Genomic DNA, 12,936 nt, shown 5'->3' on the forward strand with positions numbered 1-12,936 from the left:
AAAATGTATATTTTATATATAAACACATTTTAACTAAAATAATATTATATTTTTTATTTATTTAAATAGCCTATCATCTAGTGCGGTCATAACTAACTGCTAAATAAGTAAAGTTTTTAATGTCTTATTATTTCAGCTATTAATGCCAGTCTGACTCATGACTTGCTTTTATTGTATGTCTTTCTGACGAGTTTTGCTGTTTTGCTCCTTTTAATAATACACCGACGCCTGAAGCCTGTCTGTCTGTCAGTGTAATATCAGCCGAGCTCAACAAGTGGTGACGGAGTGACAGGGGCGCGCACGTTGCCATGGAGAGGCGTCACTATGACACTAGTCCAGTAGCAGAAGGCGAGGCGTGGATTCAGAGATTTCACCAACTCCTTCAGTAAAGCACATATTCCTCTTCAAAAGCTACAATATCCACCATAATCGACCTCAGATGACGCTTGATTAAATGATAGACGACCAAACATCCGCATTCGCTCTCTCTTTACCGTATTGTATAAGGTTTTGCTAATCGTTTGGTGTCGTCTCTCCAGTTGAGAGTGTTGTGTGTTGTCCTAGTTGCACGATATAATCCAGCTAGCTCGTCATGTGGCTGGCTAGCGAGTTTGCGAGCCGTTAATCGAGCCATGTTATGAAGAAACTGACTGAAGAACAAGAAACTGGTAAGTACTTTTAAGATAATTTCACGCGCGTTCTTCCAGTGTACGTTCAGGGTTTGCTAATCCTTTTGTCACTCGGAAAACACTAACAACCAGTTAACGTTAGTAAATAAGAAACACCAGCAGCTTCTTCCGTGATACAATGATACTCTTATTAAGATGCAGTCAGACATTGTTTTGTTTTAAATAAAGACATGTTGACCGACTTCCTGTTGTTTATGGACACCTGTAGTTGGACTAAGGCTAAGCTGACTTATTTCCCGAGTTCTGAATTCAGCTCTTTTGATATGATATTTGGCAACAGTGCCTATAATTTCTTCATTATTGTAAGTTCATCTAAAGTGAATGCTATATATTTCTGAATTATAGCCTATATATTTTTATATAACGTTAATCACTTTATGTTTTTTACTCAAGTTTGAGTCAATTTTTATAAGAATGTCAACCAAACTGATTTACATTTGTTGTTGTGATGGTTACTAAGGCCACTCAAAGTCAAACTGGCCTGTCAGTGCAGGTGGTTTCAGTGCTTGATGCCAGTTCATCACATATGTACAAAACACTGTGTAATGGGCTTCTCCTTGGTCATTTAAAAAGGGTTTTAACATTAGACTGACCCTATGTATGAATGTCTTATGTGTAAAAACACTCTCTGTTTGTGTGCTATGTATCAGTTTTGCATTTGCTAAATATTCCTTTCCTAAAGTCAATAATAGGTCTGTGGCAGAATATAACAAAAAAATTATCTCAATTACAGATTAATTCAAAACTAATTTGTAAGGACTTTTTTGGGGGGGCTAAGCTATAATTAAAATTTGTTAGTAGCAAATATGCCTGATATTTTTGGTAAAGGTCTTATAAATTCAAGATTTCCTTTATTTTTGACGTTAACTCAACTTTTAGGCAAATATGTTATATCAACTTTAAAGAATATATAGGCCTATATATCCACCTTTTTTTGTGTGTGTGTGTGTGCAAAAACTAAAACAAATTTGACACGTCTTAATGGATGCCATAGAAACACTTTACCAAAATAGAGGGAGGTGAAAGGTGAGGCAGTAATTGAATGTGTTTAGCATGCCATTAAGGAGTGAATGATATTATTGGTCGCTTACAAAGGGCATACTCAATCTCCATGGTGACCGAGACCAGAGAGGATATCAGGATTCTGCAGGTTCAGGGACAGAAAAAGGAGGACTTGTCAGTAGCCTTACAAAAGCGTCATAAATCTTGCTTATTTTATGACGATACACCACAGATCTGCTGTGGCTCATTTTTGTCTTGCAACCAGCTCTATTGACTCTTTGTTCTTAGTGACACTTGGTGATTTCTTATTTGTACTCAATTTGAGACCATCATCACAACACAATTTATGCCATGTTTTGGTAAGAAAGTGTCTGGCAACCACATATCTAAGTGGCTTAGTGTTTGAGATTTGCTCGACCGTGCCTAAAGTAATAATGTACCAAATTTTATGGCTGAATACATCATATCTGTTAGTGTCTTGGCTCGCCTGGCTGGACATTGTATATCTAACAGTACTAGTTGAGAATTAATAACACGTTACTATTGTGAATGAGCCTCAAATTTGACGTTGTCTTGATTCAATCTTGATGAAGCCTCTCAGACGGCTTAGTGTCTGGATTTATGCCACGATTCGCTCAAAGCTCACACCCAAACTCACAACCTGATTTGCAAACATACCGTGCCTTTTTTGATTTGTGTGTTTGAAGGGATGTGTGCTGTTTATTAATAGTGAGTGAAGCGCATATTCCGTTCAGTCTCAGTCTGATGTTGTCTGGATCATTGTGAACTGTATTGCAGGGGAAGACATGGACTTGCATGCAGAAAATCAGGAATCAGAGCACAGCCGATTGTCTCACCGAAGTGACGCGAAGATCTCAGAATCTCCTCGACATTCTGGGAAAAAGGAGAAATACTGGAAAGACATTGGGAGCTCGGCTGGGGATAATGCGCGAACCAGAACACAAGAGCCGACTGGAGACCCAGACCGCGATCGGTGTTCGGATGGAGATCGCAGCAGTGCCTCTTTCTACTCGGATGATTATGAAAACATCTCGCACTCGGATCGGTCGCTCTCGTCAGCCTCTCCATCTCCACACAGAAAAGGGAGATCTAAGAGAGTGTCCAGCAGCCCCTTACATCGAACAGGTATACACACGCACATAATAGGCAAACACATCCAGTCCAAAAGTCTGAAATCCCATTGAAAATCTAGGAAGAAGAAAAACAAAAATAGAAAAACAAAGAATCATTATGATGTAAAAAGAAGAAGAAATATTTAAGATTATGCACAATTTTTAAGTCACTGATCACATAAGTAACTGACCATGTGCATACTACAAGTATAATTATAATATATAAATAAAATGTGCTTTGTGCATAAAGTCACATGTTTCATTGAAGCACAAGATGCTCATTGAATTGATCCCAAATCATGTTTGGATAATGATTGCTGGCAAGGTTTCGCACTTGTTCATTTAACTCAAGTACTGTTTATGCAAAACCTTGTTTACCTCTCCTTTGCACTCACTTTATTAAAAGCCAGCAACATAATGGAACAAATTCATCAGCAATCCCGAAAGTCAAGCGCATTAAATTAGTCTGAGATGTCCTCTTATCCACTAGTTACAGGTGTAACATAATTAACATGATGATCAAGGCCATCAGCATCTAAATCTTGATCTAATCTAGCGCATGGCCAGTGTATTTTTTTTTTTCAGTTAATTTTCTTGAGACACTCTGATTGCTGTGAATCATCCAGATCTGAGTGATGGGCAGCAGTGTGATGTTCTCACTCAAAAGATACTCAATCATACAGTCTTATAAATTAACGCTTTCTCACAAAACCTGTCGAGGACATGGCCAGGTCATAATTAACTCTGAAAACTAGACTACAGCATCTTTTAGGAAATAACTGTTGTGTCCTGCAGTACCAATAACGACCACCAGATTGCACAAGAGATATTTAGCATCAAGCATAATTTGAATAGAAAATTACTTGGCCAATGCTAATATATTAATAGGAATGTTGGATTGTACACTACCATTCAAATGTATGTGAACATTAAGTTTACTTTCATTCAGCAAGGTTTCATTAAAATGGTCCTAAGTTTTAAATAATGAACCAATAAAGACTTTTACTTTTTTTTAATAAATGCTGAATCAGAGTCCTGAACAAATGTATCATGCTTTCCACAAAAATATTAAGTAGCACAAACCGTTTTCAACATTGTTACTTGTGCACCAAATCAGCAGAGTACAATGATTTCTGAAGGTCAAAAATACAGTAAAATATATATAAAAAATGTAAATATATATTTAATATGTGCATGTATGTTTCTATTCAGATATATGGTAATAACCACACATATTTGTGTGTGTGTGCTGTGTTTTTTTAAGGCCTTATTTACTTATGTGTACTTATATTTATTATTCTTTTCAGGTGTGCATAAAGGTGTGTCACGCCGTCTCCCACCCCATCATCCTCAGCAGCAATCAGGAGGCATCCGATCACAAAGTTTGAGTAAAGACGCTCCATCCAAAGAAGTGGACCCCGTCACCAAGCGCATGCTGTCTGCACGTCTGCTAAAGATCAACGAGTTGAAGAACGCGTTGTCTGAGCTGAGGCTGCATACAGACAAGCTGCAGCGCGAGAACCGTTTACTGCGACAGCTACAGCTGCGGCAAGAGAAAGCCCTGCATCGCTACGATGACACCGAGAGCGAGATCTCACAGCTGCTGTCTCGTCACAACAATGAGACTCACGTGCTCCGCGAGAGGCTGCGGCGCAGTCAGGAGAGCCAGCGCACAGCTGAACGCAGCCTCAAGGAAACGGACGTCCAGCTCCAGCGCTGTCGCAGCCAGCTTCAGAAACTGCAGCAACTTGCAGATGACCAGAATCTTGGAGAGAGGGAGGAACTGTCACGAAAACTGATGTACGCTCAAGGCAAATTACAAGAAAGTGAACACAGAGTAAAGGTAAAATAATTACAAGAAAGCAACATTGCAGGGCTCAACAATAAGGATAGCTAGCTGTCCCGAGCAAACTGTCACTTGTTGGGCTAGCGCTATATCTACCGTACATGTTTTGGTCATGTAAATGCATTTGTATGCCTTGCAAACTTAAACATTTGGTTGTGAATTTTTCTTGTCAACTTTTTGTCAACTCAACTAGGTTAAATTATCTACTGACTAACAACAAAGTAGATGAAAAATTATCAGCAATCAGCTAGGTTTATGTATTAATTTTCTTGTATAATTATAATAAATATATAATTTATTTTTTTACATTCATATAATGCTAACTGATTTTTACAAATTCTCTTTGTAAAGAAAACTCTGACAAAAATTGATGAGAATTTTTTTTATATTTCTGTAATAAATAATAATAAATAATATTTTTTATATTATATAATTATTATACAATTTTTATTAATTGAAATTTATATAATAAATATATTGAATACATTTATAAATATTAATAATGACAATGATCAAGATTGGATATTGCCCTGGTGTCTTATTTTCCTAAAAATAAATTCATTTTTAAGAGTTATGACTGCAGTGACTTCATCCTGTAAGGATCACGCTGTCAGTATGTGTTTATGTATATGTTTGTGTGTGTCATCAGGAATTGGAGAAGAACATGGAGCTGAGTAGTGGGAGCTTTCAAAGGCAGCTAGCTAATGAGAGGAGGAGAACTCACGATGCACAACAGGAAGTTAAAGCCCAACAGGAGGAAGTGGAGAAACTTTGCACTAAATTAAAGGTACCAAATACTGTACTTAGAACACCCACAATCTGTATCCAGCGTTAGATGTTTTTTAATTTAATCGCAAACCCATCACACCATGTTCATTTTTTGCATCTTATTTCAGGAGAAAGAAAAGGAGCTGGATACTCGTAACATCTACGCTAACAGGATGCTTAAAACTTCTTCCAGAAAAGAAGTAGAGAATGGCAGCAAACGGAAAGGTAGATCAGCGATTATTGATAGGCTCATCTAAGTCTAATTACACAACTGTACTATTCAGCTTCCTCCCAGGACACCTAAACATTCAGTCCATAACTACTACTAGCAGACAAGTAATGACTCCATAACAAACATATTCCTGTGGCGATTACTGTATATCCCCATGTGTTTCAGCTTTGTTTTACAGTGGTTCTATGGATTAGATATGAGAGTGTTTGAAGAGATGTTGTAAGGACTGAAGGGCCTTGAATGGAATAGTATATATAATGAATGTATGTGTTTGTGCCAGGAATCTATGTCATTTGTAACATGTTTGTGTTGAAGGCTCAAATACAACCAGCACTAAAGCAGTACAGACAGAGGACAGAACGTCCTCATTGGACTTCCCATCGCCTCCTCCAGCTCTTACCAACGGAATCCCACCTGACAACCAAGGCGATGACTACATCTCCCTGAAGGCACGTACAGCCTGCTTGATAAAGAACTTATAAGTGACATGTCTTTTTGTATTTGTTTTGTTGAAATCAATTTATTTATTAAACATAAGAGACCTCTAGTTCATAAAATTGCATTTAACCGCACAGATATTCAGTTTATTATATGGCATTAAATTAATTAGCCCAGCGTTCACTATAGCTTTGTTTCAAAATCTAGTGAGCTGCCTTTTTTTTTTTATATTGCCTATATAGGTTGCGTATCCAAAACGTCATTGAACTGATTTGTAACACTCTACTTAGGAAGCAACTCACAAATAGTATCTCATTCAGATTTTGACATTAAGTTCACCCAAAAAGGAGAATTCTGTCATCATTTACTCAGCCTCAAGTTGTTCCAAACCTGTATGAATTGTGTACTTCTGCTGAACACAAAATAATATATTTTAAATAATGTGTGTAACCAAACAGTTGATGGACCCCATTGACTCGCATAGTATGGAAAGAAATTACTATGGAAGTCAATGGGGTCCATCAACTGTTTAGTTACGACATTCTTCAAAATATCTTTTTTTGTGTTCAACAGAAGAAAGAAATTCATACAAGTTTGGAACAACTTGAGGGTGAGTAAATTATGACAGAATAAATTTTTGTTGGGTGAACTATCCCTTTAATATGTTGCTAAACTATTAATGTGATACTCTAATAACCATGAAAATAGATCATACACAGATGTTGGGTAAAATAATAAATGTATATTTTTGAAAAAAAATTGTATTGTTTACATAATTTAATGATTACTAAATATTAAATAAATATAATTTAAATAATAATTCAATATGTTCAAATGTAATGTTTATTATTGACACTTCTGTCTTTGTCTGCTATCTTGATTAAAATAACTTTAGACTGAAATAACTTTTTGTAAAATCATCTGAGGCCTTAAAATGCCACCTCTGTAGGCAGCTCACTAAATTTTAGAACAGAGTACATAATTGCTGCATATTGAGCTAGAAACACATTATAAAATGTCTCTAAAATTTGAGGAAAATCTATCATGTGTCTGTTTCATCTTCTTTCATTTTTATACTCTTCGCAGTTATTCTTTTGTTGATGTTTGATTTAGCTTGTGCTTAATGAACACCTTTCTTGTCTCTCTTTCTCATTCTGTTTTATCGATCTTTGCGTTAGCTTACATACCTGTGAGTTTCCTTGTTAATTAACCTTTTAATGTAATTTTTAATGATTGACTTTCAGGATCAAAAGCCTGCTGTGAACCACAGAGTAAAAAAGGTTGGCCTTATAAGTCTGTCCTATACCAGCATGCAGCACACAATAGAATAGTAGTTCATATGCTGGCTCCCAAAGCAAATCTTCACATCTTTAATTGAGCATTGCATTGCTGCATGAAGTGCTGACCTCTTAACCTCTGCCAAATAGTCAAAATCAACAGAAGAACACTAGTAACCTGGCTGATTAGTTTTACAGCTTGAGTGTCCATGAATGATCCTTAGATTAATCTGAATTAAGAATGCCAAGAGTATTAAGAATATCCCAGCTCTGATAGAATATTTATTATTTTATTTATCTATGGTAGAGATGTTTTATACACGTTTGAAGGTCATCATTTACTCACCCTTGTGTCATTTCAAATGCATTTTTTTTGTGTGAAACTTCTCCCTTACAGTTAAATTAAATTGTGAGCAGGAGCTCTAAAAATGACAAAAATATAACACCATAAAGCATCATATAAGTAGATCAAATTCTCTGCAATAGCTGCTGTTAATGTATATTCAAATATTTTGTGTCAGGTTTGATGTTAGTAATGCCAAATGTTATTGGCTCTTGTGTGTCTTTTAAGTGATTGAGAAATGCCAACTGAATGCCACATTTAAACATCATGAGGGTGAGAAAATGATGACAATTTTCATTTTGTGCAGCAGACTATCCCTTTTAACACATACATGACATTTCAGTGAGCAAATTATGAGCTTTGTTTTTTACTCTCTTCTGATCCTTTGTTTGTCATCCTTTTTTTCCCCTACGATACATCAGCAGGATCAACAAGAAAAAGAGCAGAGACTGAAAGAAGCAAAGGAATGGAAGATCCAACAGTTTTGGAAAGAAAGGGAGAATGAAAGAGGCATGGAATCTGTGATGGAACAGACAAGGGATAAGGAGAGAGAAAAAGACACATTGCAGGACAGAGAAAGAGAAACGGAGATGCTGAAAGTCAAGGAGAGGCAAAGACTAGATCAACAGCCCAGCTCAAATGAGAAGAACTTAAAGGGAAACAGAGGTAGGAATGTAACCGGTCGTAGATGCCATCCCGTCACAGTTAAAGACATGCATACATAAAAAAAAAAAATTATATTATTACCGCAACCATTTGAATGAAAAATCCATGAGTAAATGAAGTACCGTACTGTTAATATAGCTTAAACCAGAAGCTCTTTTGTATTTGAAAATGTCTGCTCACCAAGGCTGTGTTTATGTGATAAAACTACTGTAAAAAACCATTTTCTATCTTAGTATATTTTAAAATGTAATTTATTCCTGTGATGGCATGATTTAGCGCTCAGGAAACATTTCTTAACTTTTATCAATGTTGTGCTGCTTAATTTTTTATTATTAATTAATTATTGTGGAATACATGATACCTGTTTCAGGATTCTTTGATTAATAGAAAGGTCAAAAGAACAGCATGTTATTTATTTAAAATACAATTTTTATAACAATGTGAAAGTCTGTAGTCACTTTTAAACTATTTAATGCATCTTTGCTGAATACGATTTTTAGGTAGTGCAATTGCTGTTATGCATGTTTGCAACTTAAATGATTAATCATTCAGTTTCTTATAAAATAGGCCTGGTTAGAGAGGAAGAAGATTGGAGGAATGGCTTGTCTATATCTCCAAAGGAGGAAGAGAGCAGGAAGCAGCGTGAACTGGAAGAGTTACAACATAAAGCGAGAAATCTGGAGATCCAGGCCAATCAAGAAGAGTGTGCGGAAGAGGAACGCCAGCGCAAAGAGCAGCTATTGCTTAAGATGCATCAGATCGACATGCAGACTCAGGGTCAAGACTCAGACTTCTTCTCTGATGACACGGGAAGTGTCCGCTCTCCTCTACGGTTGTCCGAGAAACGTAACCACAACGGTATTTTTAAATTCACCGAGCCAGAGGAGAACACAAACACATTTGGGAGTGGGAGAAGAGGAGGTGGTCACAGAACACAAGGACCTAGTGCGGATCTTGATCTTTCTTTTGGCAGCTATGCCCCTTCTTTCGGTAAATCTGCCCCCCGTACAGGTTTGAGCACACGAAACACAAATCAGTCACCCCGAGAAGCGGATGAAGGGCTGGATCTGAGTGGCCTGGTCAAAGAGAGGAAGTCCAACCTCATGCAGCAGCTTTTTGGGGCCACAGCCACTCCACCTTCTTCAGATCCATCCAGCAAGATGGAGATTCTAAACCCCCCTCTAACAACCCAGTTCCCATCAGGACCAGTGAATGGACGAAGGAGGGACTCAGACACACCAAATGGATTAAACATCAGTTCTCTCCCCAACAATAGAAGCACTCTACAAGTCTCTGAGAGCCGACCCACGGTCAGAGCCATTACATCATTTGATGATGACATAGAGGAAGTCACACTGTGAATAGGGCACTTTTATAGTCAATAAGAAGGAATCCATTTCTTGAAAGCAGAAGAGAGAATTCAAAACACCTCTGATATTTGGTTTTGTGCGTCCTTATGAAGTAATCTCTGATTAAACAATGCTTCGTTTGCCAACACGCCTCTTTTTCAACACTTCCGGCAAAATCATAGAGGAAGACTTTCTCAATTACACTATTTTCATGGTTAGGTATACAAAGGGACCTAAATTAACACTCGCTATGCACCAAATGTGGGGTAAAAAACCTCGCCTGTTGGCCGGTAACTCTTTTTAGGAACCACAGCGTAATATATAGTTAAAGTCAAACTGTTAGAATGATAATCTGACCCTCTCTGATGTAATCAGTGTGAGTGATTCAAATCAAGAACACACCACCTGTCTTGGAGGGAAACATCCGTTGTGACTTGCACATTTTCTAAACGACTTGTACCTTAAATGAATGTTTATCAAGGACGCCAAAAGGTTTTTAGCCATTTTTTTTCACCACTTATGTGGAATATATCAAATTTTAAGCCAGCAAAACAAAAATATGATTAGCAAGGTCACAATGTGTTTCAGTTTTTTTGACTGATTGAAACTATCAGGTTTCATTTCATTGAACGTTTTCATATCGGAAAAGTAATATTGATGGACGATAAAAAACAATGCACCAATGACCAGGTCATGTTGGACTCTACCTCTGTGTGTTGTTATACTTGCTGAGAAACTCCCTTGCATACCACATGGAAAGTAGCTATAGTTAATGTTGTATTCAGATTTTCTTACTAAACAAGAGCGTGATAAGTAGAGATAGAGGGTGGGGTGCATTAGCCGATAGTCTTGTGTGAGATTCAGTTTACTGTATGTGTTTGTTTGAAAGGAAAAGGCTCTGCGCTTTCGGTACTGATATGACTGTGACAGAGCTTTGTCCTCAGAGAGCCACGCTGTGGCTTGGCTGACTCAGGTCTGGGCTGTGTCTTCTCTGAACCAGTCCTCCCACACAGCACTTTTTAGTCTCTCCCCCTTCACCTCACTTTAGATAAATGTTCAGTCTATTACTCGACAAAGGAGAGTGTCTGGTTTATAAGATATAGTCAAGTTTATAGATTAAATGATGAGCCAAATAATCAAATTATCTCTTTACAGGGCACCCACAAAATATGGACAATTAAAAATAACTGAATTTCATTGCATTAGATAACAAAATATCTAGCCAAGTGGCATTTTCTCAGATCTTACTAACTGGTCCCAATGTGAACAGTTCAAAGTTTTAAAAATTATTTTTCTAAAATGGTTTTCTTGAAAATTGTAATTGCGCCAACAGATAAATGTAATTTGGTTTGATATTTTGTTATTTTACACAGTGATACTTATATTTATATGTGTGATATAAGTGAACAGATATTTTTTGAGGGGGCCACAGTATATGTTTTTGTTATTGTGTGCACAGTATGATCCTTGTTAGTTTAACCATTTCATAACTAGAAATCTCTGACATAATTTGACTTTGAATTTCACTAGAATTTGCAGTTAATACAGTTTCTTTATTTGCCTGCTTATCTTACACACAATGAGATGTTTTATTTTTTTATATATATGAATAAGTAGATAATGTATACTTGGATGTTTCATAAAGCCCAGGCTCATCAATGTAAAACCACTCATGGGTCATTGTGAGATTTTGTCAGGTGGTTGTTTAAAAAAAAAAAGTGTGTGTAATTAGCAGATATGTTTAACTAGCTCTATAAAAATTGTAGTGATTTGGTTTTTATTTATAAAGCATTTCTGGGTTCATTTCAATCTCAATAACGGTTAAATCTGTTGTGAAATACTAAAAACAATGTGCTTGATATTGTTTCTTGATACTACAAATTGTATTATATTTAATGGTTTTAATTACAAAAGATATTTTCACTTCAGGGCCACTTTTTTTTTTTTTTAAAGAACAAAATCTGGCGCCCATCTGAACATCAATCAGGTTGAAAAGTATCTAGTACTCACTTTCTATTTAAAAATGAGTTTTGGAGTTCTGAATGAGATCTATGATTGTCATTTTACTCTTTTCCAACATCTTACTGTAGCACTAAAATACTTCATTGCGAAAAATTATTTTATTTTATAATATTACAATGGCTAAAATTTTATTTTATTTGTCTCTGTAATCACTTTTGTATTGTATGGCTGAATTTGAAATAGTGATCCTCAATGATTATTCAAATACAGTTTTTATGGTTTAAGTGTCTTTGTTACATCTTTTCACAAGCTTTTGAAAGAGCCATGTCAAAAACATCATACACACTGGAATATGCAAGACCATTAGTCAGCACATGACATTGTGTATGGAGTGATATCCAGAATCAGATCCATGCGTGGCCTATAATGTGTGCTTGACACATGAACAACCTCTATCATTAACAGGAAATATCTGATTGTCTTCTCTTGAGTGCAGCAAGCTTCCAGAGATACATGTGTGTTGTGAAGCATGGTAGAATGTTAACTATTGTGAACTTACTATAGAATGTCATCCATTGTAAGGTCGTGGCAGAGATGTGGCAATTGTGAGGTCATTGTGGAGGGATGCTATTGTGAGCTTGTGGGCAAATGGTTCTATGCATTTAACCTTGAAATCACATGACAGTCACATGTGAATCGGTTATAGCAATAATTAATCTGTTATATGTTTATAGCTTGCATCTGGTGAAACCTGTCAAGAAAATGGAAAATGTCTAGGTCACATTTCATCCATAATTAAACCTATTTTAGAATCATGAAGGTGGTTTTTGGGGTGAAATGTGACCTTTCTGTGAGATTTGTTTGTATCTCACAATGCACTTTATGTTACAGATTCGCGTTTCTTATCCATTCATGCTTTTTTAACTGGTGTGATACTGCAGTAGAGGTATTAATACATAAATAAAATAAAATTCATAAATAATGAAGTAAGTAAATGTTATTCGCTACGTTTTTTTAGTTATTTATTAAATAATAGACACCATTTTTCTTTTTCAGTGTACGCTTACATTTTATTTTGAGGCCTCGCATACGTTTCCCATAAAGCCGAGCGTGTGGTGTCAAGCGTGGATTGGTTTGTCGTCACTTTATCCCCCGGTCACGCGGATCTTTAAACCCATCCAATACATAGCGCTCTAATTTGCATACAGAGAGCGCGTAACCAATGAGGTTG

At 36.5% G+C, this 12,936-nt stretch overlaps 1 protein-coding gene and 1 long non-coding RNA gene across 3 annotated transcripts in view; one reads left to right on the plus strand and one right to left on the minus strand.

Annotated features, from left to right (window-relative positions):
• Nucleotides 1-12,936, minus strand: part of LOC306986188 — a 92,393-nt gene that overhangs the window by 34,166 nt on the left and 45,291 nt on the right. The window lies entirely within an intron of this gene.
• Nucleotides 242-11,987, plus strand: lca5 (lebercilin LCA5). Of its 2 annotated transcripts, XM_079588915.1 has the most exons (9): nucleotides 242-668; nucleotides 2,490-2,837; nucleotides 4,132-4,667; nucleotides 5,320-5,457; nucleotides 5,567-5,663; nucleotides 5,986-6,119; nucleotides 7,353-7,388; nucleotides 8,151-8,394; nucleotides 8,962-11,987. In XM_079588915.1, exons 1-9 carry the CDS (start codon nucleotides 638-640, stop codon nucleotides 9,753-9,755), a joined length of 2,358 nt encoding a protein of 785 aa, XP_079445041.1. In that variant the 5' UTR covers nucleotides 242-637; the 3' UTR covers nucleotides 9,756-11,987. The 2 variants fall into 2 exon arrangements, with proteins under 2 accessions (XP_079445041.1, XP_079445042.1); XM_079588916.1 differs by lacking the exon at nucleotides 7,353-7,388 and having other exon boundaries at nucleotides 8,154-8,394.

This window comes from Phoxinus phoxinus (assembly GCF_949152265.1).
Source record: "Phoxinus phoxinus genome assembly, chromosome: 18".
NCBI lineage: Eukaryota > Metazoa > Chordata > Actinopteri > Cypriniformes > Leuciscidae > Phoxinus > Phoxinus phoxinus.